The sequence below is a fragment of the Equus quagga genome, chromosome 11, assembly GCF_021613505.1.
Source record: "Equus quagga isolate Etosha38 chromosome 11, UCLA_HA_Equagga_1.0, whole genome shotgun sequence".
Classification (NCBI taxonomy): Eukaryota; Metazoa; Chordata; class Mammalia; order Perissodactyla; family Equidae; genus Equus; species Equus quagga.
Genome location: NC_060277.1, coordinates 98617713 through 98640597, shown reverse-complemented (window position 1 = coordinate 98640597; position 22885 = coordinate 98617713). Strand labels below are relative to the sequence as shown.

Genomic DNA, 22885 nt, shown 5'->3' with positions numbered 1-22885 from the left:
ATGGTATTCAGAATGAGTTGCACTTAAAAAATCATTTAGAGAGAAGTAGTTTTCTTGTGTTATGAGAAACAAAAATGTGAGCTCGAGTGAGGCAAATCATGTGATTTAAATTTTGGCAATAGGAAAGAGAACTGTGGGCTGGGGTGCTTGCAGGTATGTGAAACTCTTGAATCCGTGCCTGGCACCTGGCTCTCCAAACATCTTAGCTGTTGTTATTAACACTACCCCCCACCCCCGGCAAGTGGGTAGTGAGTTGTCTCCGCACCAGCTGTTGAGAGTTCAGCTTTCCCTCACTGATTCTAAATCTCATGTGCTGGGTTCTCATGTGTATCTGGTTCTGTTTCTGGGTTATTTGTTCTACTCCGTTGAACTATTTGTCTGTTCTATACCAATTCCACATTGTTTTAGTTACTGCATATGGCATATTTTAGTGTCTAATAAGGCCAGTGCCCCTCATTCTTCCTGAAATTTTTCTTGGCCACTTCCACAAATTAAAAAATTTCCCTTCCATTTCTCCTGCAACATTTACTTTGCCAGTTGTAGTTTAGATTGAATTTACAAAAGACCCATTGGGATTTTGCTTGTAATTACATTAAGTTTATAGGTTAATTTGGAGTTCATGATATCCTTACAATATTGAGTCATTGCATGCAATGACATCATTTATTTCTACATTTATTTGGATATTCTTTTATGTACTTCCTTTGGTTTTCTTCATATGAGTCTTACATATTTGCGCTGAACTTTTTTCTAGTACTTAAAAAATTTTGGGGCCAGCCCAAGTGGCACAGCAGTTAAGTGTGCACATTCAGCTCTGGTGGCATGGGGTTTGCTGGTTTGGATTCCGGGTGCGGACATGGCACCACTTGGCAAGCCATGGTGTGGTAGGCATCCCACATATAAAGTAGAGGAAGATGGGCACGGATGTTAGCTCAGGACCAGTCTTCCTCAGCAAAAAAAAAACAAACAAAAAAGAGGATTGGCAGCAGATGTTAGCTCAGGGCTAATCTTCCTAAAAAAAAAAAATTTGTTTCTGTTTTAAATGGAATCTGTTGTCTAGTTCCTATTTATATTTCCTATTTATAGCAAAGTTTTTGGTTTGTCTGCTAAGACAGGCATTTTCTTCAACTTTCTAGATAAGTCTCTCCAAGTTTTTTTTAATTCAACAAATATTTATTGAGTGCCTATTATGTGCTAGATGTTGTTTCAGGCACTTCTCCAAATTTTAAAGTAATTTATTTTAAGTCATTTATGAACTTTCCCAAATTAATGGAGTCTTAGAGAGGAAATTATTTATTCATTGAGCCAAGGGCTTGGTTAACTGGCTTATGATTTAGTGCTCATTTTGACCTGAGTCATTGGTTAACCTGCCCAGTATAAATAAATCTTTAACTCTTTGTATATTTGTCAAATTGTTCTATGCTTCAGACCACATTTCATATCTTCTTACTGGGTTTATTTACAAAAATCCTTGTCACACTGTTAACAAAGAAAATTAGATTTAACCAATGTGATTTGATTATGAAGGAAAGATACACACAAATGATGAAACCGTTTGTCTTGTGTTTCATGAATAATGACAATACTCTTTTGTTAAACATGTCCAAGTTATTTTCTTAATGTGTGTGGTCATCACTGTCTGTACAGAAGCAAAGAGAGGTCTGAAATGAAATATACTGTCAATTAACTTTAATACAGAAATTTTAATTTGGTTAGTGAAATAACACTTATCCATACTTCTAAAATTGGAAAATGCAGAAAAGAAATTGAATCACCCATAGTCCAATTATCCAGTCACAATTGTTTTTTACATTTTGGTGTTTCCATTTATTTTGTTTGTTATACTTAAAAAAAATCAAGCTGTAAAGTAAAATTTATATATCTATAAAATCCTGTGATATGAGCCCTTTCCTTAATGTATTCTGAGGATTTTGAAGCTATGTAATATGGTGAATTTGTTATAGTTTACGTAACCATTACTTTGAAATAGGACTTTGAAGTTGCTGCTACTTCATCACTGTTAAAATAATGCTGTAGAGAACAACTTTGTACGTAAACTTTTCTGTATTTAAAATTATTTCCGTAAAACACGGATTATTTATTTCAAAAACAGTTCGAAAGTTCAGAATTGTGCAAAGTGAAAATGTTTCCCTTACACCTTATTGTTTTGCCTCAGTGATAATTACTGTTAGCAATTTAATGTGGATCTTTTTAATAAAGAAAACGTACTCTGGGGGCCAGCCCTGGGGGTCTAATAGTTAAGTTCAGCTCGCTCCACTTCAGCATCCCGGGTTCGGTTCCCAGGCACAGACCTACACCACTCGTCTTATCAGTGGCCATACTATGACAGTGGCTCACATACGAAATAGAGGAAGATTGGCAACAGATGTTAGCTCAGGGCAAATCTTCCTCAGAAAAAAAAACTTACTCTACATACTATTTTGTAACTTTTAGAAAACTTAGCACTCTATTGTGGATGTTTCCCCTTGTCAGTACATACAGAGGTGCCTTGACCTTTTAAATGGCTGCGTAGTTGTGATTCTTTTATCTATGCTTCTATTTATGGCATTTATTTAGGTTTAGGTTGTCTGGGTTTTGGGGTGTTTTTTGGCTATTACAAATAATTCTTTATTGGCTTTCTCTATGATAGTGATAATAACTAACATTTATTGAGTATCAAGTAAATGAAGGTTGTTTCATTGTTGTATATGTATGGGTGGATGTGCATTTCTTCCTATTTCCTCATGTTTCCATCCCTGCCCATAGGGAGGGTAGAACTTTAGCTCAAACTGTCTTGACTCCTAAGAGAAGAATTATTACAGGGGAAAAAAACCCTTACTTACTCTTCTTAGGAGGAAGAATTGCCAGTCTATTGGTCCGTATGGAACTTTTGTGCCAGAAGGAGTTGTAAGTTTTATCCTTCCTTTTTCACGTCCTGTACCCAGGACTAGAAGGCCAATAGAGTCAGCAACCATGGACTGGCCTTTTAGAGGCAGATCTGACCATTCTCTTAGTTCTCTGTTACTCCTCCGGCCGAGGTGAGAACTGGCTGGGGAGTGGACTGAGTCTGTTCCGCAGACGTGAGAACTGGCTGGGGAGTGGACTGAGTCTGTTCCGCAGACGTAGTCTTTCCTTCCAGTCAGCGTACTGAGTGGGGATGTGCCAAGGTGTAGGGCTTTGTTGCGTGAGTCTGGGGCCCCATTTTGACCTTGTACCTGAACTATATTTTATAGTCTCAGCATTTATCCCATATTTGCAATGGGAATTATTAGAGATTGCCCAGCCATTAAAAAATCACAGCATCATTTCTCAACTTTATTGAGGTATAACCTATATATAATAAAATACAAACAGTCAAGATATAGAACATTTTTGTCGTCTCAAAAAATTACTTCATGCTTCTTTGCTGTCCATTTCACCTAGGCAACCACTGGCCTTTTTTTTTTGGTTAGCCTAGATTAATTTGGCCTCTTCTATAAATTCCTCTAAATACGAGATGAATTTTATATAATATAAGATGAATTCTTATTTCGCATTTGGCTTCTTTTAGTCAGCATTATGTTTTTGAGGTTTGCCAATGTTGTTGCGTATATCGGTAGTTAGTTTCTTTTTAATTGCTGGGTAGTATTCCATTGTATGGCTATACCACAATTTGTTTATCTGTTCACCTCTTGGTAGATATTTGTGTTATTTCCAATTTTTGGCTGTTATGAATAAAACTGCTGCAAACATTTGTGTACAAGCATGACTGTGTTTTCATTTCTCTTGACTAGGTCACATTAACTTTATAAGAAACTGCATCACATCTTTGCCAATATTTAATGTTGTCAGCCTTTTACATTTTTCTTTGTGTTTTTTTTTTTTTACCCAAAAAAACAAAATAGGAACATACTTTTTTCTTTTCCCATAACAATTTGTAAGGGAATTTTAAGGCCTTCAGAGATGTCAGGAGGTTCATTTATGTGAATAGTTAATGGTCTGAGATGGATAATGTGAAAGATGTCCTTACAGATTCTTTTAAGAGATAACTATAGGGCTGGCCCGGTGGCGCAGCGGTTAAGTTCGCACTTTCCACTTCTCGGCGGCCTGGGGTTCGCTGGTTCGGATCCCCAGTGCGGACATGGCACCGCTTGGCACGCCATGCTGGGGTAGGCGTCCCACATATAAAGTAGAGGAAGATGGGCACGGATGTGAGCTCAGGGTCAGTCTTCCTCAGCAAAAAAGAGGAGGACTGGCAGTAGTTAGCTCAGGACTAATCTTCCTCAAAAAAAAAAAAAGATAGCTATAGGACATGCAAGTTTAACTTATTTCTACCTCATCACTTCTAGTCCCACATGACTTCAACATTTTTGTTTTGTTTTGTTTTGTTTTGTTTTTATGACTTCAACATTTTAACAGAAATTATTATTACAGGAGTGTATAGCACGGAGTGATTCTATAGGCCTGAAGACAGGTATTCCTGATGGCCTTTCTCACATTGTTCTAGACTAGCACTATCCCATGCAGCTTTCTGCATTGATATCTACTAGCCACATGTGGCTCTTGAAATGTGGCTAGTGTGACTGAAGAACTGAATTTTTAATTTTAATTAATTTTAATTTTAATCACCGTATGTGTCTAGTGGTTACTTTATTAAACTGCAATGTTCAATAAAGTAAGCACTAGACACATTCATCTGACAAGAAGTAATTGAGTGAGACTTGGTGGCTGAACTGGCTCTCGGGCATGTTCATCTTTTCTATCATACTTCCCGTTCCTGTGGGGGATTCACGTGTCTTTAGAGAGCTGTAACCACGGCCTGAGGCACCACAGAAGGAGAACCAGTGGATTCGTGAGGGTTCTTGCCCTTGTTAGGGTGGGGCAGTTATTTGGTCATGAGCTCTTCTAGTCAGGTACTACACTGTTTATTTTTCCTTACCAAAACAGCATGCATATGCTTAAATAACCCAATTTTTAAAGTAGACTTTTGGATGAAAGTGTGTTATTTATATTCTGAAACTGTATAATGTTGCCAGTGGGGTCCTGGTAAATCCTCCCAATTTTTTTGACGAAGAGAAGCAAATTCTCTTTCTTCATTTAAAGGCTTTCAAATAAATAATAATATAATTACTTCCAGTAAAGTTTCCATTTGAGATTTTTATTCTTTTGAGTAGTAATGTTAATAATTTTTTACATTTCAAGTTATTAATGAAAAAACTTTACAGCCCTCAGAGAGTTAAATGTTCTAGTAACTCAGATAATTAAACTTATATAAAATTGCCCATCAATTCTATATTTTCATTTCTTAACAGTTGCATGGCTGTAGTGGCTGGACTTTTAATATTGTTTCCTAGAAGCAAGGTCAATGTTAGAAAAATTATGGAATTTTCCCTTGGCATTACTGTGTTGTGTTAACAGCTACTATTTATAGGGACTTATATTTTTATGAGAAAATGAGACACGCTGCTTGGCTCACCATAAAAACACAGATGCTTCTAGATTCCAGTAGGGAGGGCTTTTGCTCACAGCATCTGTTTTAGTTGGCCAGCCAGATGACTTCTACATATTTTCTCACTCTTTTTTGAAGGGCACCACCTCTTTGACAAGTAAAGAAGTTACAAATGAAAAGGTTAACTTAGCATTTTGTAGATTTTTTATTAGTACTTAGGCTATATCAGTTCTGTGTAATTTTGAATTATTCGATCATTTTTATTAAATTGTATCACTTCCTCAATAACCTTGAAATGTCCTTTGTGTACATGATCTTTGCATCGCTTATTTTGCAGTTGAGATAGATTTGTATTGATATGTAAGTTCATTTATTCAACAAATGTTTGATGAGCACTCACTGTGTGCCGGGCCCTCTACTAGCCCAGGAAGCATAGATGTGAGCAAGATACTCTCTCAGTCCTTGACAAACTTACATCTTTTATGCAATGCAAACATGTAAACAGACAATAAAAATATAGTCGGGTGCTTCCACTTGAAGTTAATTTTATCAGTTTAGTGGGAGAGGAAGATGTCTAGGAAGTTCTTCTAGAAAAAGTAATGTCTAAGCTAAGAATTGTAGGATGAGTAGGTGTTGGCTAGGCAAGGGGCCTCAGGGTTAGGGGAGAGAGAAGAATATAAAAGGAAGAAGCTTGTAGGTGAAAGAGACCCCAGGGTAGTTGGGAAACTAAAAAAGTTTGGTACGTTTTTGTCATATGCCTGGTCAGACTGTGACCGGGGGCAAAATACTATCTCATTTGGAAAGCAAATTTAGGACCTAGACTTCATTCATCTCATGTTCTAGATTAGTAATTTCTAAACATTTTATCATGAATCCCGTAAGTAAAGAATGTTTTGTTCATGTATCCCCAATATACATACACACTTATTTATAAGTGATATATTAATAGTTTATATACATAGTAAAACATATACAAAAAGAAAGAAAAAGGATGAACTAAAGATGAAAAATATATTCTCATTTTTATTTTACTTATTAATATGGAAAGCAAAGTGATGCTTCATTATTCTTTAAAATCTATTTGGAGGTCTGTCTCTAAGTTCAGTTTGTTTTGGTACTTGGATTATCTTGCAAACCCTTCAGGTGCACATATCCCACTTTAGAGATGACTACTCCAAACAGCTGAGATAACTATATTGAAACTAGCCTTTTAGTTAAAACAAAAACAAGGCAAAAAGTGATTTATTTTCCTCTCTAAATTTGTATTTGGGAGACAAATTTAAGAAGAATCAGCTTTGACTTCAGGTTTGAAGAACGAGCACTTTAGTCGTAACAGACTAGGACGACAAGCGTCATAGTTCACTAACTAGGAAACCCTAGAGATTGGTGGAAGGGATGTTGGTTAAATACATTCTGTGAAGGAATGTTTTGCTAGTAGCTGTTGATCAAAAAGATTAATTGCTGTTTTAAAAAATAACCCTGTAATTATCTTTATTGGAGATATTTGGAAGATGGCTTTTCCAACCTATAGGAGATATGGTTCATAGCCACTTGGGATCTCTTATAAAAACATACTTTTTCATGAGACACTTTATCAAACTCATTGAATTTACTTCATTGCATTTGAATCAGTTAAAATTCTTTTTTTTTTTTTTTCCTTTGGAGGAAATGGAAAACCAACTCAAATAAGCTAGAACAAAAAAAGAGAATTTATTAGCTCATAACCAGTGTTCAGGAGTGGTCTCAAGCACTTTAACTTGGTTGTCAGGTCTGTGTTTCAAGATGTGTATTTGTTTGCCATGTCTGTCTCCTTTGCTTTCTCTGTGGTGGTTTTACTCTCTTTTAGAGCAGAGGAAGCAGAAAATTTTCCTCCATGCAGTGATGAGGCAAGGGAGAATGCGTTGGTTTTTTGTTTTGTTTTGTTTTGTTTTTGCTGAGGAAGATTAGACTTGAGCTAACATTTGTGCCAGTCTTCCTCTGTTTTATATGTGGGTCACGGCCACAGCATGGCTGATGTGTGGTGTAGGTCCATGCCTGGGATCCAAACCTGTGTACTCAGGCTGCCTAAGCAGAGGGTGCCAAACTTAACCACTACTCTATGGGGCTGGCTCCAAGAGAATGCCTTTCTTATAGCACCTGTCTATATAAAATCCCCTGGATGGAATAGGACTCTGTGTGGTTGCGTGTGTGCTGTGATTGGCAGGCCCTCAGAAGCATGGGGAATGGGGAAGGAACAGTTTCCCAAAGGAAGGGTTTGCTGTTGTCACAGGTAAAGGGATGCCTGAAGTCAAAAACAATAGTGTTACTTAAGTGATGAGGAATAGAGGACAGGAAGGCATAAACTATTCTGTAAGGTTATGAAAGATGACAATCTTATTTTCCATATCATTGATTTTTATAGAGTATGCAAGCTGCAAGATGTCCTACAGATGAATTATCTTTAACTAACTGTGCAGTTGTGAATGAAAAGGATTTCCAGTCTGGCCAGTGAGTACCTAACTTTATTTTCTTCTAACCTGCTAAGTGGTATGTTAGAAACTTCTAGAGAGCCCTTATTTTTTAGGAAACTTTAGAATAATTTTTTTATTCCTTTTGCTGAGTTGGAGAATGGAAGAGATGAAAATGAGTTATATATTTCAGTTTTTACTGTCTTAACTTTGATAAATATAATGCTTTTTAATTCATACATAGCTTTTTCTATATAACTTTTATTTTTTCTCTATTTTCTTAGCAAAACTGACATACTGGTTGTATGAATAATATATAGCATAATTATTAGGTTTTTGGCTCTGGAGTCAGATTGTCTCATTTTGGCTCCTGGTTCTGCCAATTACAAACTGGGTGACCATGGGTTACTTATTTACTGTCTGTATACCTCTGTGTCCTAATCTGTAAAATTGTGGTGATGATAATGTCTTCCTTAGGGTAGCTGAGAAGATTGAGTGAGTTACACAAAGAAAGCACTTAGAACAGTGCCTAGCACGTTAATAAGCCCTCAATAAATATTAGCTATTTTGATCATTACTATGACAATCTAAGGGATGTGAAAACTGGAAGATGCATAACAAATGCAGAATGTTTACAAGCATTTTTCCTTGTCATTTATTTTAACTGATTCATATCACCTGCTGCCAGAACTTCTAAAGACTCTGCTACCAAGTGCAGTGCCCTCCACATGCTTCTGAGGTTGGTAGAGGTAAGGTGATGAAGGGACTGTACCAGCAGGCAAGCTAGGAAATACGGAGCAGAGAGGCAGGATTTTAACTGAGCCTTTTTTTGTTTTTTTAAGCCAACTGTGAAATACATGAGTTTCACAGAGGTAGAATTGCTAATCATCTGCAGTTTTCAGCTTCAGAGTAAGGGGCTGTACTTCATGATTGTATTGTTTCTAGTCCTAAAAATTCTGTGGTGCTAAGCTGAACACGGGACTTTCCATATATACGCTGGAGTATGGATAATCAGTGTGAGAATTTGCTCATGGAATTCTTTTATATGTGCTGAAGGTTCACTGTACCCACGGAGAGACACTTAAAATGCAGTTGATAGAAGGAATGTGTGTTCTAGTAGCAAATGATACATATGGAAGCATTGCCATTAATATTAAAAAATTAGAGCATTCTGAAAGGTTGTTTTCAAAAAGATGGTGCTGTTGCGTAAAAGAGTTTGAAGCTTCTGGGGCCAGCCCCGTGGCCAAGTGGTTAAGTTTGAGCGCTCTGCTTCGGCAGCCCAGGGTTTCACCGGTTTGGATCCTGGGCGCGGACATGGCACCGCTCATCAAGCCACGCTGAGGCGGCATCCCACATGCCACAACTAGAAGGACGCACAACTGAAATATACAACTACGTGCTGGGGGATTTGGGGAGAAAAAGCAGAAAAAAAAAGATTGGCAACAGTTGTTAGCTTCCATCTCAGACGCAGTGGAAAATAATCATGAGATGACTGTATTTTATCTGTTTATGAATAACTTCTGAGCAGGGTGAATTAGCACAAAATGCTTTGAAATAGTAGATATTGATATCTATATGAAAGCTGATGTATTTTGTGAAAATTTTTCATTTTTAAATTTTACGGATTTTTACTGTTTTAACCTGTTGTGAGAGTGTGCAAAAAGATTTAATGAATAGTCCTAAAAACTAACTTTATTTTGACGGTTATATCCTGGCTCTTCTATCTGGGTTCTCCTCCCTTTATTCTGTTTAGGATGTGAAATAATTCTCAGGAAAGGAAAGTCATCTAATTTTTGCTTAATATCAAGGACACTAAATCACTATCTTCAGTTTTATGTAAATTGGAAATGTAATGAAGTTGATGTTTTGGATGGTATGCACTTTGTTTAACTTGGTCCTGATTCTGCTTGATGTGTGTTTGGCCCAAGGTGCTCCTTATGCCTGGAAAACATTTTGAATTGCTGACATTCTTTGGAAATGAAATTTGTGGTTCTGTTCCTTCAGGACTCTCGTAATGCCATGTTTCCACCTGGTACTCAACAAGCATCAGTTGTTGGAAGTGAACACATTTGACGTGGAGTACTGACTGTGTTTCTGTCTTTTAGGCATGTGATTGTGAGGACCTCTCCCAACCACAGGTACACGTTTACTCTGAGGACCCATCCATCAGTGGTTCCAGGGAGCATTGCATTCAGCTTACCTCAGGTAACTCAGATGTGAATGCATTCTCTTCTGTTCTTGAAAGGTGTAGAAGAATCAATTCATTTAAAGCGAGTATTACCATATAGCTATATTGATTGACATTGAAGAAAATAATCTAGACATTATACAAGAGATTTAAAGATATATTCTTAATTGCCAGTTTTTACTGTGTCTGCCTTTTATTGCCTTGATTTTTTTCTAATTTTAAAAAATTCTGCTGTAATATTGGTTAGCTATGAGATAAAATATCACGTTATTTTAATGTTAACTCAAAGGGTAACCAGAAAATATATAAAAATAGCATTTGCTTGTAAAATTGACATCTAATAGTGATTTTAAGATGCCATGATGTGAGACTAAAGAAAAGAATATGATATAGGTAGTTGTTATCTCAAATTACAACCTAACTTGCTGGGCTTCTGGAACAAGTGGAAGAATTATGATTTCGTCTACAACTGTTGGTGGATTCTGTGGAGGGAAAGTGGCCTAGCACTGTCGCAGGAACGTAACAGATAATTTGGGAGCATCACAACTGCTAATCTGGGTCCTTGTCTCCCTTATCATCTTGCTCATGCTGCTGATTCCACAGGCCTAAGCAATGTAAATGTAACCCCTACCTCCTTCTACTATGCTAGTGAGCATTGATTTACTCCCACGGAAGTTCAGGGAGAGAGATCAAACACTCCTTAGGGAACTGTTAAAGATCTCTTGAAACCCTCAAAGATTATGGGAAATCTTCTCTCACTAGTCCCCTGTTCTCTGTTTGGATGCCTCTCCATTATCAAGACTACTTTTCACACTTGTTTTATAGATCAAAGGTTTGGGATATTCTAGAGTTTGCCAGCTTTTACAGAGCTACATTTGGGATTCTGGTGGTCAGAAATGGGGTTGCTGACTATTTCTCCTTGTCTCTCTGCTTTTTAAAGAAACATTTACTAGAGGCCAGGTACTATTCTAAGTACTTTTGCATGTGTTAGTTCATTTAATTCTCAAAACAACCCCATATGATGGATACTATTATTATCATCCCTGGAGGCTCTCTTTGGAATTGAAGTATGGAACCTAAATGTGGCTGCTTTGTGACTCAGAGTCTGGGCTTACCTAGCATGCTGCTAAATTTCAGGTTGGCTGGAAGTGGGATGGGATATTACAGAACAAGGAGGTGAAGGGCAGAGAGGAGGGAGAAGTGACCTACGGTGAGAAAGTTGGAAGGGAGAACACTTGACGTTGCACGTATTCAAAATGCAGCGTCTTTTATTTTTTATAATTTTTATTTTATTGAGGTCATAATAGTTTATAACATTGTGAAATTTCAGTTGGACTTTATTATTTGTCAGTCACCATATAAATGTGCCCCTTCACAACTCCCAACCCCCTTCCCCTCCGGTAACCATGTAACTGTTCTCTTTGTCCGTGTGTTAGTTTATATTCCACATATGAGTGAAATCATACGGTGTTTCTCTTTCTCTGTCTGGCTGATTTCGCTTAATATAATACCTCAAGGTCCATCCATGTTATTGTGAATGGCACGATTTTGTCTTTTTTTATGGCTGAGTGGTATTCCATTGTATATATCTACCACATCTTCTCTCTCCAATCATCAGTCACTGGACACTTGGATTGCTTCCACTTCTTGGCTATGGTGAATAATGCTCACAATGCAGCATCTTTTAACTCTCCACCGCAAAATCCACAGTGTTCAGATGAGTAGACAAACTATTGATTTTCAGCCAAAAATTATTTTTCTCACTGTTCTTGGAAGTGTTACCAGTAATTACTAATTTTGAATCTATACCAAGCCAATCCTGAATTCCTGCCTAGACACAGTCTTGCCTGCCTCCATACGTTCTTGCCATTGTAACTAGTTAGGGCCTGGGGAGAAGCTAAAATCTGGTTGCAAATTTCTGAAAATCCTTTTAGTGATGACCATTTAGTGATTTGAATTCCTACTTGGGCTTCATTATAGATTATCTATTAATTTAGTTTTCATGAATTGAATGTTTCTCTTTTTGTGATACTGTAACAAACAGTATAACTAACCACAGTACATTTACAACACTGAAATATTCTCTGATACTATGAAGGCCTTCAGGAGCATTGTATTTTGCAAAGGCTCATGCTACTCAGTGGTGCCGGCTTTACAGTAAAAAGGCAAACTTTGTATGTTTTTGGACAAGTGTGCAAATATAAACTATAGCCTATAAATTTTCTAGGGCCACCATAACAAAGTACCACAAACTGGATGGCTTAAAGCAACAGAAATTTATTGTCTCACAGTTCTGGAGGCTAGAAGTCTGAAATCAGGGTGTCAGCAGGGCCGTGCTCCCTCTGAAGGCCCTAGGGAAGAATCTGTGCCAAGCTTAGCTTGCAGTGTTGCTGACAATCCTTGATGTTCCTTGACTGGTAGCTGTATCACTTGTCTCTGCCTCTATTATCAGATGACTTTCTCCCTGTGTGTCTGTGTGTCTCTTCTTTTCTTATAAGGACACCAGTCATATTGGCCTAGGGCCTATCCTGATTCGATAGGACCTCATCTTAACTTGATTGCATCTGCAGGCCCTGTTTCCAAATACGGTCACATTCACAAGTGCCAGGGGTTAAGACTTCAACATATCTTTTTGTGGAACACAACTCAATAAAAGCGTACCATGTTTTGGTCTTTGTATGTGTTCCTGAAACTCATAGGAATTCCTCTTTTCCTCATTTCTCTAATTTTGTTTGATGTGGTTTTAAATGTCTTTTTTTTCTCTTTTACTTATAGCGAAAATGGGCTGGACTTTCTATTGGGCAAGAAATAGAAGGTAGGTATATTTTTTAGCTACCTGAGGTAAATTTTCTTTATGATTTTCTCATAGTTATGGAGATCCGTACGATTTTCTGTTACTGGTTGTCAGGCCATTAAACATTCATCCTATTCATATTACAGGTTAGATCTATGAGAATGGAAAGTAAATAGTTATGGTACCTACCTCTTTATCTCCTTGCTGTTCTTTTTTTTTTTTTTTTTTAGGAAGATTAGCCCTGAGCTAACTACTGCCAGTCCTCCTCTTTTTTGTTGAGGAAGCCTGGCTCTGAGCTAACATCCGTGCCCATCTTCCTCTACTTTATATGTGGGACGCCTACCACAGCATGGTGTGCCAAGCGGTGCCATGTCCACACCCGGGATCCAAACTGGTGAAGCCTGGGCCGCTGAGAAGCGGAGCATGCGAACTTAACCGCTGCGCCACCGGGCCGGCCCCCTCCTTGCTCTTCTTTCTGCCTGGAAATTATAATCTAATGGGGGAAGAATATCCACATATTTGTTGCTTACATAATATTTACAAGGTAAATATGTGCACAAATATTAGCATTAGGAGCTCTGTGAAAAGTGCTAAGATAGAACAGGAGTGGATGAATTGACTGGAGACTGGAAAATTAGCCAGAGAAATCTTTCTAGGCACTGGAGTTTTAAGCATGATTATGAAGTAGGAGGAAGTCATTACATGGTAGAGACAAGGAAGAAAGACTCTTAAGATGAGAAATAATATAAATAAAGGTAGTGAGATGGGAGCAGGCAAACCGTAGGCAGTGCTCACCGAGATGTTGCCTGGTTGAAGGGATTTGCCTGACTGGATTGTAGTAAGCGATGAGAGCCATGCCGTTAGTGGAGAGCCTAGCAATGAAGTACATACTGAAAATTTTGGATTTTACACAAAGCCAATTGACGTCTCCTAAGGATTTCTGAATGAGCCCGTCAAAATCGTACCTTTAGAAAACAATTCTGATGTCAGTGTGGAGTGTAGTGAGGAGTTGGGAGAATTCAGGAGTCAAGGAAAATAGCTCAGAAGTTATTTGACTTGCCTAGAATTAGTTGAATAGGGCTTTGTGAAATTACAGCTGTGGAAAATTTTGTTAAAATTCTGTTATGTTGAAGAGGAATAATTGATATTACTTGGTGATTCCATTTTACTGTATATGAGATATGTTTTCTTCTGTGTTTGTTTGGAAAGATAAATCACATTTAGGTTAAGGGGAAGAAAGGGTGGCAATACTTAAACAAATGGTGTACTTTTTTTAATGAAATGTGTTATAAAGTCGTCATAGTTCATTAGGGAAGGGCATGGAAAGCAATTTATGACTTAAGGGGAATAAAAGGACTAAGCCACTTGTGGATTATAAGCAAGAATTGGCATTGTCTCTTAAGCAGTGTGGCAAAGTTGGAGAAATAGAATATGGATCTTCTTGTCAGAAAATTTCACGTCAGCTTCATGGGTACTGTAGGGGAAGAAAAGAAAATGCAATTGTAATTAAGCCAGCTTTTTTTCTGCTTGCTTTTTTTTTTTTTTTTGAGGAAGATTAGCCCTGAGCTAATATCTGCTGCCAATCCTACTCTTTTTTCCGAGGAAGACTGGCCCTGAGCTAACATCCGTGTCCATCTTCCTCTACTTTATAGAGAACGCCTACCACAGCATGGCTTGCCAAGTGTGCCATGTCCGCACCCGGGATCCGAACCTGCAAACCCCGGGCTGCCAAAGTGGAATGTGCGCACTTAACCACTGCGCCACCAGCCCGGCCCCTGGTTGCTTTTAAAACCTAAAAAACGTCATATTTATGGAAAGATTGCAAAAATAATACAGAGGGGCTGGCTTGGTGGTGCAGTGGTTAAGTTCTAATGTTTCACTTCGGCGACCTGGGCTTGGCTGGTTCGGATCCCGGGTGTGGACCTATGCACTGCTTGTCTAGCCATGCTCTGGCAGGCGTCCCACATATAAAATAGAGGAAGATGGGCATGGGTGTTACCTCAGGGCCAGTCTTCCTCAGCAAAAAAGAGGAGGATTGGCAGCAGATGTTAGCTCAGGGCTAATCTTCCTCAAATAAATAAATAATACAGAGAATTCCTGTATACTACTTTTACCCAGATTTGCCAATTGTCTTATTTTTTTTTTAATCGTTAGCTTTCTCTCCACACATGCAAACATGTGCACACACATTTCTTTTCTGAATCATTTGAGATTAAGTTGTAGAAATCATTCCTCTTTACCTCTAATACTTTAGTGGGTATTTCCTATGAACAAAGATGTGCTCTTATACTGATCGAATTCAGGAAAGTAAAACATTGATAGAATTAAACATTGAAACTTTAATCTATAGTTCATATTCCAGTTTTGTCAATTGTCCTGGTTATCTCCTGTATAGCATTTTCCCCTTCAGGGTAGGATCCAGTTCAGGATCGTGTTTGCACTTAGTTATCATTTCTCGAATCATTAGCTATTTTTTCCTTTCATAATGATGACATTTTTGAAGATGACATTTATAAAATGAGGAGTTGTTGGTCAAAAGGTACAAAGTTTCAATTATGCAAGGTGAATAAGTTCTGGAGCTCTAATTGCTACGTGGTGATTGTAATTAACACTGTATTGTAGACTTAAAATATGCTAAGAGGGTAGAGAAAAAGGTTCATGTGCACTGAAAAGGAGATATATTCTCTGCTGTCAGAGGGTGGTGTTTTGTATATACCTATAAGCTCTACTTTATTGATTATGCTATTTAGATCTTCTATATTCTTACTTATTTTTGGTCCCTTGACCTGTCTTGCACTGAGAGTGGTGTGTTAAAATCTTATTACTTAAAATGAACTTAATTACTTAATTCATAAAAATGAACACTGTTAAACCTAATGAGAAAATGGGTATGTATATAGCCTAGATTTCTAATTTCCTTAAACTTATTTTTTTAAATATAGGGTTAAGAGTGTGCTTAAATTTAACTTTTAGTGTAGATAAATTCTGTTGTGAAAAGGTATAAAAGTTCAAAGTTAAAAATTTTGATGAATTGAGAAATGTGTTTTGTAGCTTAAATTATGTTTAAAGCATTCTCCTGCTACCAGAAATGCTTATCTTGATTGTAAAGGCAGTTCTTTAAAAGATGAATAAAGTAGACTTAATGGGCAAGATTATAAAACTAAGTGATTAGGTGGGACTAAGGTGGAATAAGTTGAGGCATGGAAAAGTTTGGGGGCCTAAATGGTATGGACAATGTGGCCATAAAAGGTAGAAAGCTGGTTCAGCACAAGTAGAGATGTAGGCAAAGATAGGACAGGAGGTAGTATGGAGAGTGCTAATTCAGAGATTCTGGAACAGGAGTTCTGTCTGTAAGGTGAGATAATTTTTAAGTCAAGTAAGTGATCTTAGTCTGAGGGAATCTTCTAAAAGAATCATTTAGTCTTCTCTCCATCTGGAAATGCCATATTTTAAATATTATAACTGATGTTCAATAACAAATGTTTTTTGACCATTGTAGTATACCTATTATTGTAATGTCTGTTTATTCAAAGTAATGGCTGTAAATTATTTTTCTTATACAAGTATTTTTTATTAGTCTTTTACATTAAATTTTATTAACCATAAAATAAGAAAACGTTCTCAACCCTCTGGCTCTTCTTTGCTCCTGGATGAAACCTTCAGGGCATCTGTCCCTTTGGGGCTGACCATGGTGCTGACCTTGGTGGTGCCTGTGACACTGTCCATGGTGCTGCCTGCAGCATTTGAAACTGTTGTAACAACTTGGTATTTTTTATTTAAGAACATTGGCTTAAATTAAAATGCATTTGAAACTATAGTCAGTAATGATGATATTTGAATACACTTATTCAATTTCTTGATATAAAGGTGATACATACATATATATGCATTATGATAGGGAATTATTTTGGAGTCTTTTCACAAAATGGTATCACACTGTACAAGTCTTTCTGCAGTATACTTTTTAAACTCAATATGATGTTTTAATGGGCTATCCATCTTTATCAAATGTACATCATTTTTATTTTAATTGCTGTACAGTATTCCGCATTATGAATATGCTACATTTCATTCATCATTCTCCTCCTGCTCAGTGTTTTTTCAATGTTTGACTGTTACAAATAATGCTGCAATGAACCTCCATATAGATCTCTTTTGCCAAATGTTCAAGTCTTTCTGGGACTGACACCTGGAGATGGAATTGCTGAATCAACTTATTCATTTTTACTTTAGTATTTCATACTGTACATAGCTTCACTATGTGAGGAAACAACTAAGCTCTCTTGCTTATGAAAGTTACTTAGCATATACCTTGAACTTTCTAGGAAACATTAAGAAAGAGCAAAACACCCAAAAGTGGAGGCAGAGTATTCTGAAACTTTCAGCTGAGATTTGAACTTATTCTTTGAACTTCAGTGAATTTTCTATCCCTCATCCTGGCTTTCTTTGTTCTTTTGCTTTTGAAAATGTTAATCTTTAAAATATGTGTGTCCCCCTTTACAACAGCAAACCAAAATATAAAAATATGATTACAGAAGCAATTTCATTCAAAGAATTTATGGAAAATCCTTGTACATAACTCAAGTGGCTAGACTATAAGAAGCAAGCTTAGACCAGAATTTAGAGTATGAAAGGACCGTAAAGATTTATTTAGTCCAGTTTTCTTATTTTACAAATGTGATAAATCGAGGCACATAGCTAGATGATTTACGTAGTTTCTTCCAGTTACTGACAGAATCTATTGAAACAGAGACTCCAAAGTCCCTTTGTTATTAGCATGGAGACTATAGCTTTTTTGCTGTTGTTGTTTAATTTAAATAATTCATGAATATATTAAGCATCTAACAGACTGTTAGGTGCTGTTAATACAGAGATGAGTTAAAAACACAGTCCTTGCCCTGTTCTACATGTTGCACACGAAGAACGTACTGGTTCCTTGGATATGGTAGGTGCTCAGTAAATATTTTAGTAGTATTAAAAAAGAAATGCTCTGGAGGAAATCATCCTAGTAAACACTGCTTCTCAAGCCTTCTCTTTTTTGTCCTGCATCCTACTTTGCTAGGGCAGAAGAGTCCACTCACCTCTCACCTTAGCTTATTCTTGTGTCAAACAAAAATCTGTTTGGAAACAGCATGTTATGCCAACTCCACTGGGACTCCCATGCTGTCGTTTCGTCCTCCTTTAAGTGAGAGGGAAGAAGATGCAGGGACCATCTTGAGAGGGCTGTGATTTCCCCGTAAGAGTTGGGTGATGGGTAAAAGTAGGGGGAGAGTGCTGTTTAATATGTTCTAATTAATTCAGAAGGGAAGAAAGTAGTATTATTATTTTTTAAAATCTGTACCTACGTGTCCCTCCAATGAAGGCCATGTAAAGCCCCCTTTTCGTCAAGTTCTGTTATGATTCATTTGTGTTAAACTTTTAGTTATTCAAAACACAGCAAATATTTGGTACCCCTGTGATTTAAAAAATGCTTCTTTTTTCCTAGTGTCCTTATATACATTTGACAAGGCCAAACAATGTATTGGCACAATGACCATTGAGATTGATTTCCTGCAGAAAAAAAGCATCGACTCCAACCCTTATGATACTGACAAGATGGCTGCGGAATTTATTCAACAGTTCAACAACCAGGCATTCTCAGTGGGACAGCAGGTAGTTTTAAATTTTCTGTCATTCCTTTCACTTTATAGGCATTCTAATTTCTGCAGATGTCCAAAATTGATTCTACCATTTAAAAACTGAGAGGAGAGGCCAGCCCTGTGGCATAGTGGTTAAGTTCGTGTGCTCTGCTTCAGTGGCCCAGGGTTTATAGGTTTGGATCCTGGGCACGGACCTACATACCGGTCATCAAGCCATGCTGTGGAGGCATCCCGCATACAAAATGGAGGAAGACTGGCACAGATGTTAGCTCAGGGCCAATCTTCCTCACCAAACAAACTCCAAAAAACTAGACTGAGAGGAGCTTTGCATGTTAACAGGTATATCCAAGATGAGTGATAAAAACTGAGGGAAATGTATTTGCTGAACCTCTAGGAGTTTGTTGAGGAAAATTCTGAAGTAGCTTTTAGGTTACAAAGTCATATATAATTACAGCAGCTTTTCCCTCTGTAAATTTGGAAACACTACAGGCATATGTCTCAAATTTCTTACTTCTTTTCTTTTTGTGGGATGTTTGTTTTATCTTTGGATGTCTTTCTTTTTCACTGATACATTTCTATGGAAAAGTAGTTCCTAACTTTTTTTGGTTATGAACTTCTTAAGAAGCTTAAGAAAACTATGTAATACGTATTTTCAGGTTTTTATGGAACCTCTGGAGCCCAGATATTGTCTCCTTTAAAATGATATTGCTGATGTTGCCTCCTTTTTTGCACTTCAGTTGGTATCATATTTCTGACCTCCTAGAAAGAAATTCTATTTTAAAATTTTACTCAAAATTTTCTCAAAATGTAGTCTTGAGACCCCCTGGGGGTCCCTGAGGCCCTTTCAGGGGGTTTATAGAGTCATAATATTGTCATATTAATACCAAGACATGATGTGTCGTTTCCTTTTATTCTCTCACAAGCATGCAGTGACCTTGTGCAGACACGTGCTGGCTGCTAGCGCAGCACGTCAACTGAGGAAGCAGACATAATGCCCGGCAGTCTTCCATTCAGGCAGGCATTGAAGGGGTTGGTGAAAATGTGACAGTGCCGCTCTTCCCACTTCATTTTTTGCTTTGGAAGATGGAAGTTTTTTGTAAATTAAAAATATGTTATTTATGTTAACACATAATGGATTTGTTATTTTTAAATTAATAAATTTTAAATTTTTGTTCTAATTTCTAATATGGTGATTATCAATAGATATAATCCATATAAACAAAGACTCTTTGGAGTCCTCAAAAATTTTTAGGCATATAAAGGGATCCTGAGACCACAGTGTTTGAGAATCTCTGCTTATAGCATTCTGATCTCGAGTGACTTACCTAGACTGCCCTTGTGGTTTCTCACATGGGAAGGTATGTAAGGTGGGCAATGAGAGAAGTGGTAGAAGGAAAGAGCTGTTGGAGTGAAGGAGTGTCATTCTTTTGATTCTCTTGTCTAACTGAAAATGGCATAAATCTGGAAGAACAAAACTAAGCATCTGGATGATTCATCCATTATGATAAACTTTCACAGTGGAAACTGAATTACTGGTAGACAGGAAAAGGATACAGTGCATTTATTATTATTTTTAGAAGTACTAGAATTGAAATGAACCTCAGAGATTATCTCGCCTAATCTCCTCATTTTGCAAATGAAGAATTTAGGTCCAGAGAAGGTAAATGATGTGCCCGTGGCTACACAGTCGGGCATAGCAAGACAAGAACCTATTCGTCAATTGATCAGTTAATTAATTGAACAAATATTTATTGAACACCTACTATGTTTCAGCAGTTATTTTAAGCCCTGCGGATCAGCAGTGAACAAAACAGACACAATTCCTACTGGTAGAGCTTACTCTCTTGTTGGGGAAGACAGAAAATAAGAAAGAAATGCCATATATTGTTAAGTACTTCAATGTAAGTAAAGTGAGATGATGCACTAGAGAGCCACTGAGGTGCTACTTTGGATTAGATGGTCCTAGAAGGCTCCCCAAGGTGACATTCAGCTGATAATTTGTTGACTGCCTGTCCATTGTTTTGAGGCTATTCTATATTCCTTCTGGATTCCTACACTTGTTGACTTATAGTTATGCTCAAATTGCCCAGCTAAACTTCATTGTTTTTACCTTCTCCTTTAGCTTTAATATTTTACTAAAAAATGCTTTGGTATTTGTAATAACTTAAAAACCAGTAACGTGCAGATATCTGTAAACCCGTGAAAGAAAATCTTCCATAATACAGAGGAGACATAAATATCTTACCCCAAATCATCGTTCTTAGTATTTATTCCCATTCACAGTAGTTAGTACTGGCAGGGTTGACAGTCAGCTTTGCCTGTTATATTTACTGTTATACCTCAGCACGTAGAAGAGGGCCTAGCTTGTAGAAGGCACTTGGTAACTATTTGGTGAATGAGTGAGCATTCAGAAGCTATCTCTGCATTTGTATGGCAGGTGTTTTATGTTGACAGTAGAAAAGCATAAATATTAGAGCCACAGACTCAAGCTTGAACGTGGCACCATCATTTACTGTGACTCTGGGTCCCGTTACTTAGACTTTCTGGATCTCAGCTTCCTTACTAGTAAAACTGAGGAATAATTTCTGTTTCCAAGAGTTTGTGCGTATTAATTACAGAATCTCCTGTAGTGTTTGTTGGTTCATAGCAGATGCTCCATAAAATGTTGGTTCCCTTTTCCTCTCATTGGCTGTGTGGCTGGTTTGCCTGTGGAGCTGATTTGAGAGGGATCTACAGGAGCAGCTGCTTGCCTGCATTTGGGGAATGTTGGTGATGATGTGAGAATCAAGCTGTATATCATGAAGTGGTTTTTCTCCCCTTATGTCTTTTCTACATAGCTTGTTTTTAGCTTCAATGAAAAGCTTTTTGGCTTACTGGTAAAGGATATTGAAGCCATGGATCCTAGCATCCTGAAGGGAGAGCCTGCGACAGGTAAAAGACAGAAGGTATGGTTTATTTCTAATAATCTTTATTAGATAATAATTATGATGTGAAATGTGCAGATTAATATAATTTCCCCAGCCGCTCTCTTGCTCAGTGATTTCTTTCATATAACCTACTCTTTCTTTTAAGATAGTAGGAAGAAAAAATTCCTTTTATAGCTATCACTGTTATAAAAATAAGCATAAAACACATTTATTTGCAAACCTAATAGTAACTTGAAATTTGTATATATACTTGTAATTCTGGTTGAATGCAGCTATTTATTGTAAATAAGTAATAAGACAAACATTATCAAAAGATACATGCGTTGAAATAAAATAGAAATAGGAGAAGGTAGTTATGACAAAAGCAAATGTAACTTAGGTGGTGGTTTGGAAGATTTGCTTTGCTCAGAGAGACTCATTTCCCCTGCATTTTTGCCCTTGCCTTGAGAAGTCTGGAAGTCTGCTGTTAGACTAACTACTAATTATTGTCTTTCTATACAGATCGAAATAGGACTGGTTGTTGGAAACAGTCAAGTTGCATTTGAAAAAGCAGAAAATTCATCACTCAACCTTATTGGTAAGATTTACAGTCTTTTTTTTTTTTTTTTGAGGAAGATTAGCCCTGAGCTACCTGCTGCCAATCCTCCTCTTTCTGCTGAGGAAGGCTGGCCCTGAGCTGACATCCGTGCCCATCCTCCTCTCCTTTATATATGGGACGCCTACCACAGCATGGCTTTTTGCCAAGCCATGCCGTGTCCACACCCGGCATCTGAACCAGCGAACCCCGGGCCGCCGAGAAGCGCACATGCGCAATTAACCACTGCGCCACCGGGCTGGCCCCAGATTTACAGTCTTTAGAAGATTCTGAATGAAGTGGAACTATCTCTATTATTATATGTGACTCAACCATTGTGATTTTCAGGTGGGGAAGGAGAATAGGGGCACCTCCCTTGAGAAGGCTTATTACAGAATCACAGAGTATTTCATATCTGTCAGATGTGCTGATATAGAAGAAAAGTTTAAAGCTTTCACTAGATCAGCATTGTCCTATAGAGATATAGTGTGAGCCACATACGTAATTTTCAGTTTCCTAGTACCACCTTAAAATAAGGAAAAAGAGATAAAATTAATTTTTAAAGCTTTAATAATGAGGTAAGTGCAGGCTTACAGAATATTTGCAAAAATAGTTCAGAGAGTTCCTGTATACCCTTCACCAGCTTCCTCTGATGTTACATCTTAAATAACCATAGTACAGTTACCAAAACTAAATTAATGTGGTTACGTTGCTGCTAACTAAACCATAGACTTTATTCGGATTTCCCCAGTTTTTTTATTATATCCTCTTTCTGTTCCCGGCCGTAATTCAAGATCCCACATGCATTTAGTTGTTTAGCCTCCATAGTCTTCTCCAGTCTCCGACAGTTCCTCAGACTTTCATTGTCCTTCGTGATCGTGAGAACTG

At 37.5% G+C, this 22885-nt stretch overlaps 1 protein-coding gene across 1 annotated transcript in view; it reads left to right on the top strand.

Moving 5' to 3' along the window:
- Window positions 1-7832: 7832 nt before the first annotated feature.
- NSF (N-ethylmaleimide sensitive factor, vesicle fusing ATPase) overlaps window positions 7833-22885 on the top strand; it is a 112760-nt gene continuing 97707 nt past the window's right edge. Inside the window, exons 1-6 of the mRNA XM_046676850.1 lie at window positions 7833-7915; window positions 9981-10080; window positions 12839-12878; window positions 18343-18509; window positions 21334-21441; window positions 21925-22000. Coding sequence (XP_046532806.1) covers window positions 7833-7915; window positions 9981-10080; window positions 12839-12878; window positions 18343-18509; window positions 21334-21441; window positions 21925-22000 — 574 coding nt within the window. The remainder of the gene's footprint in view (window positions 7916-9980; window positions 10081-12838; window positions 12879-18342; window positions 18510-21333; window positions 21442-21924; window positions 22001-22885) is intronic.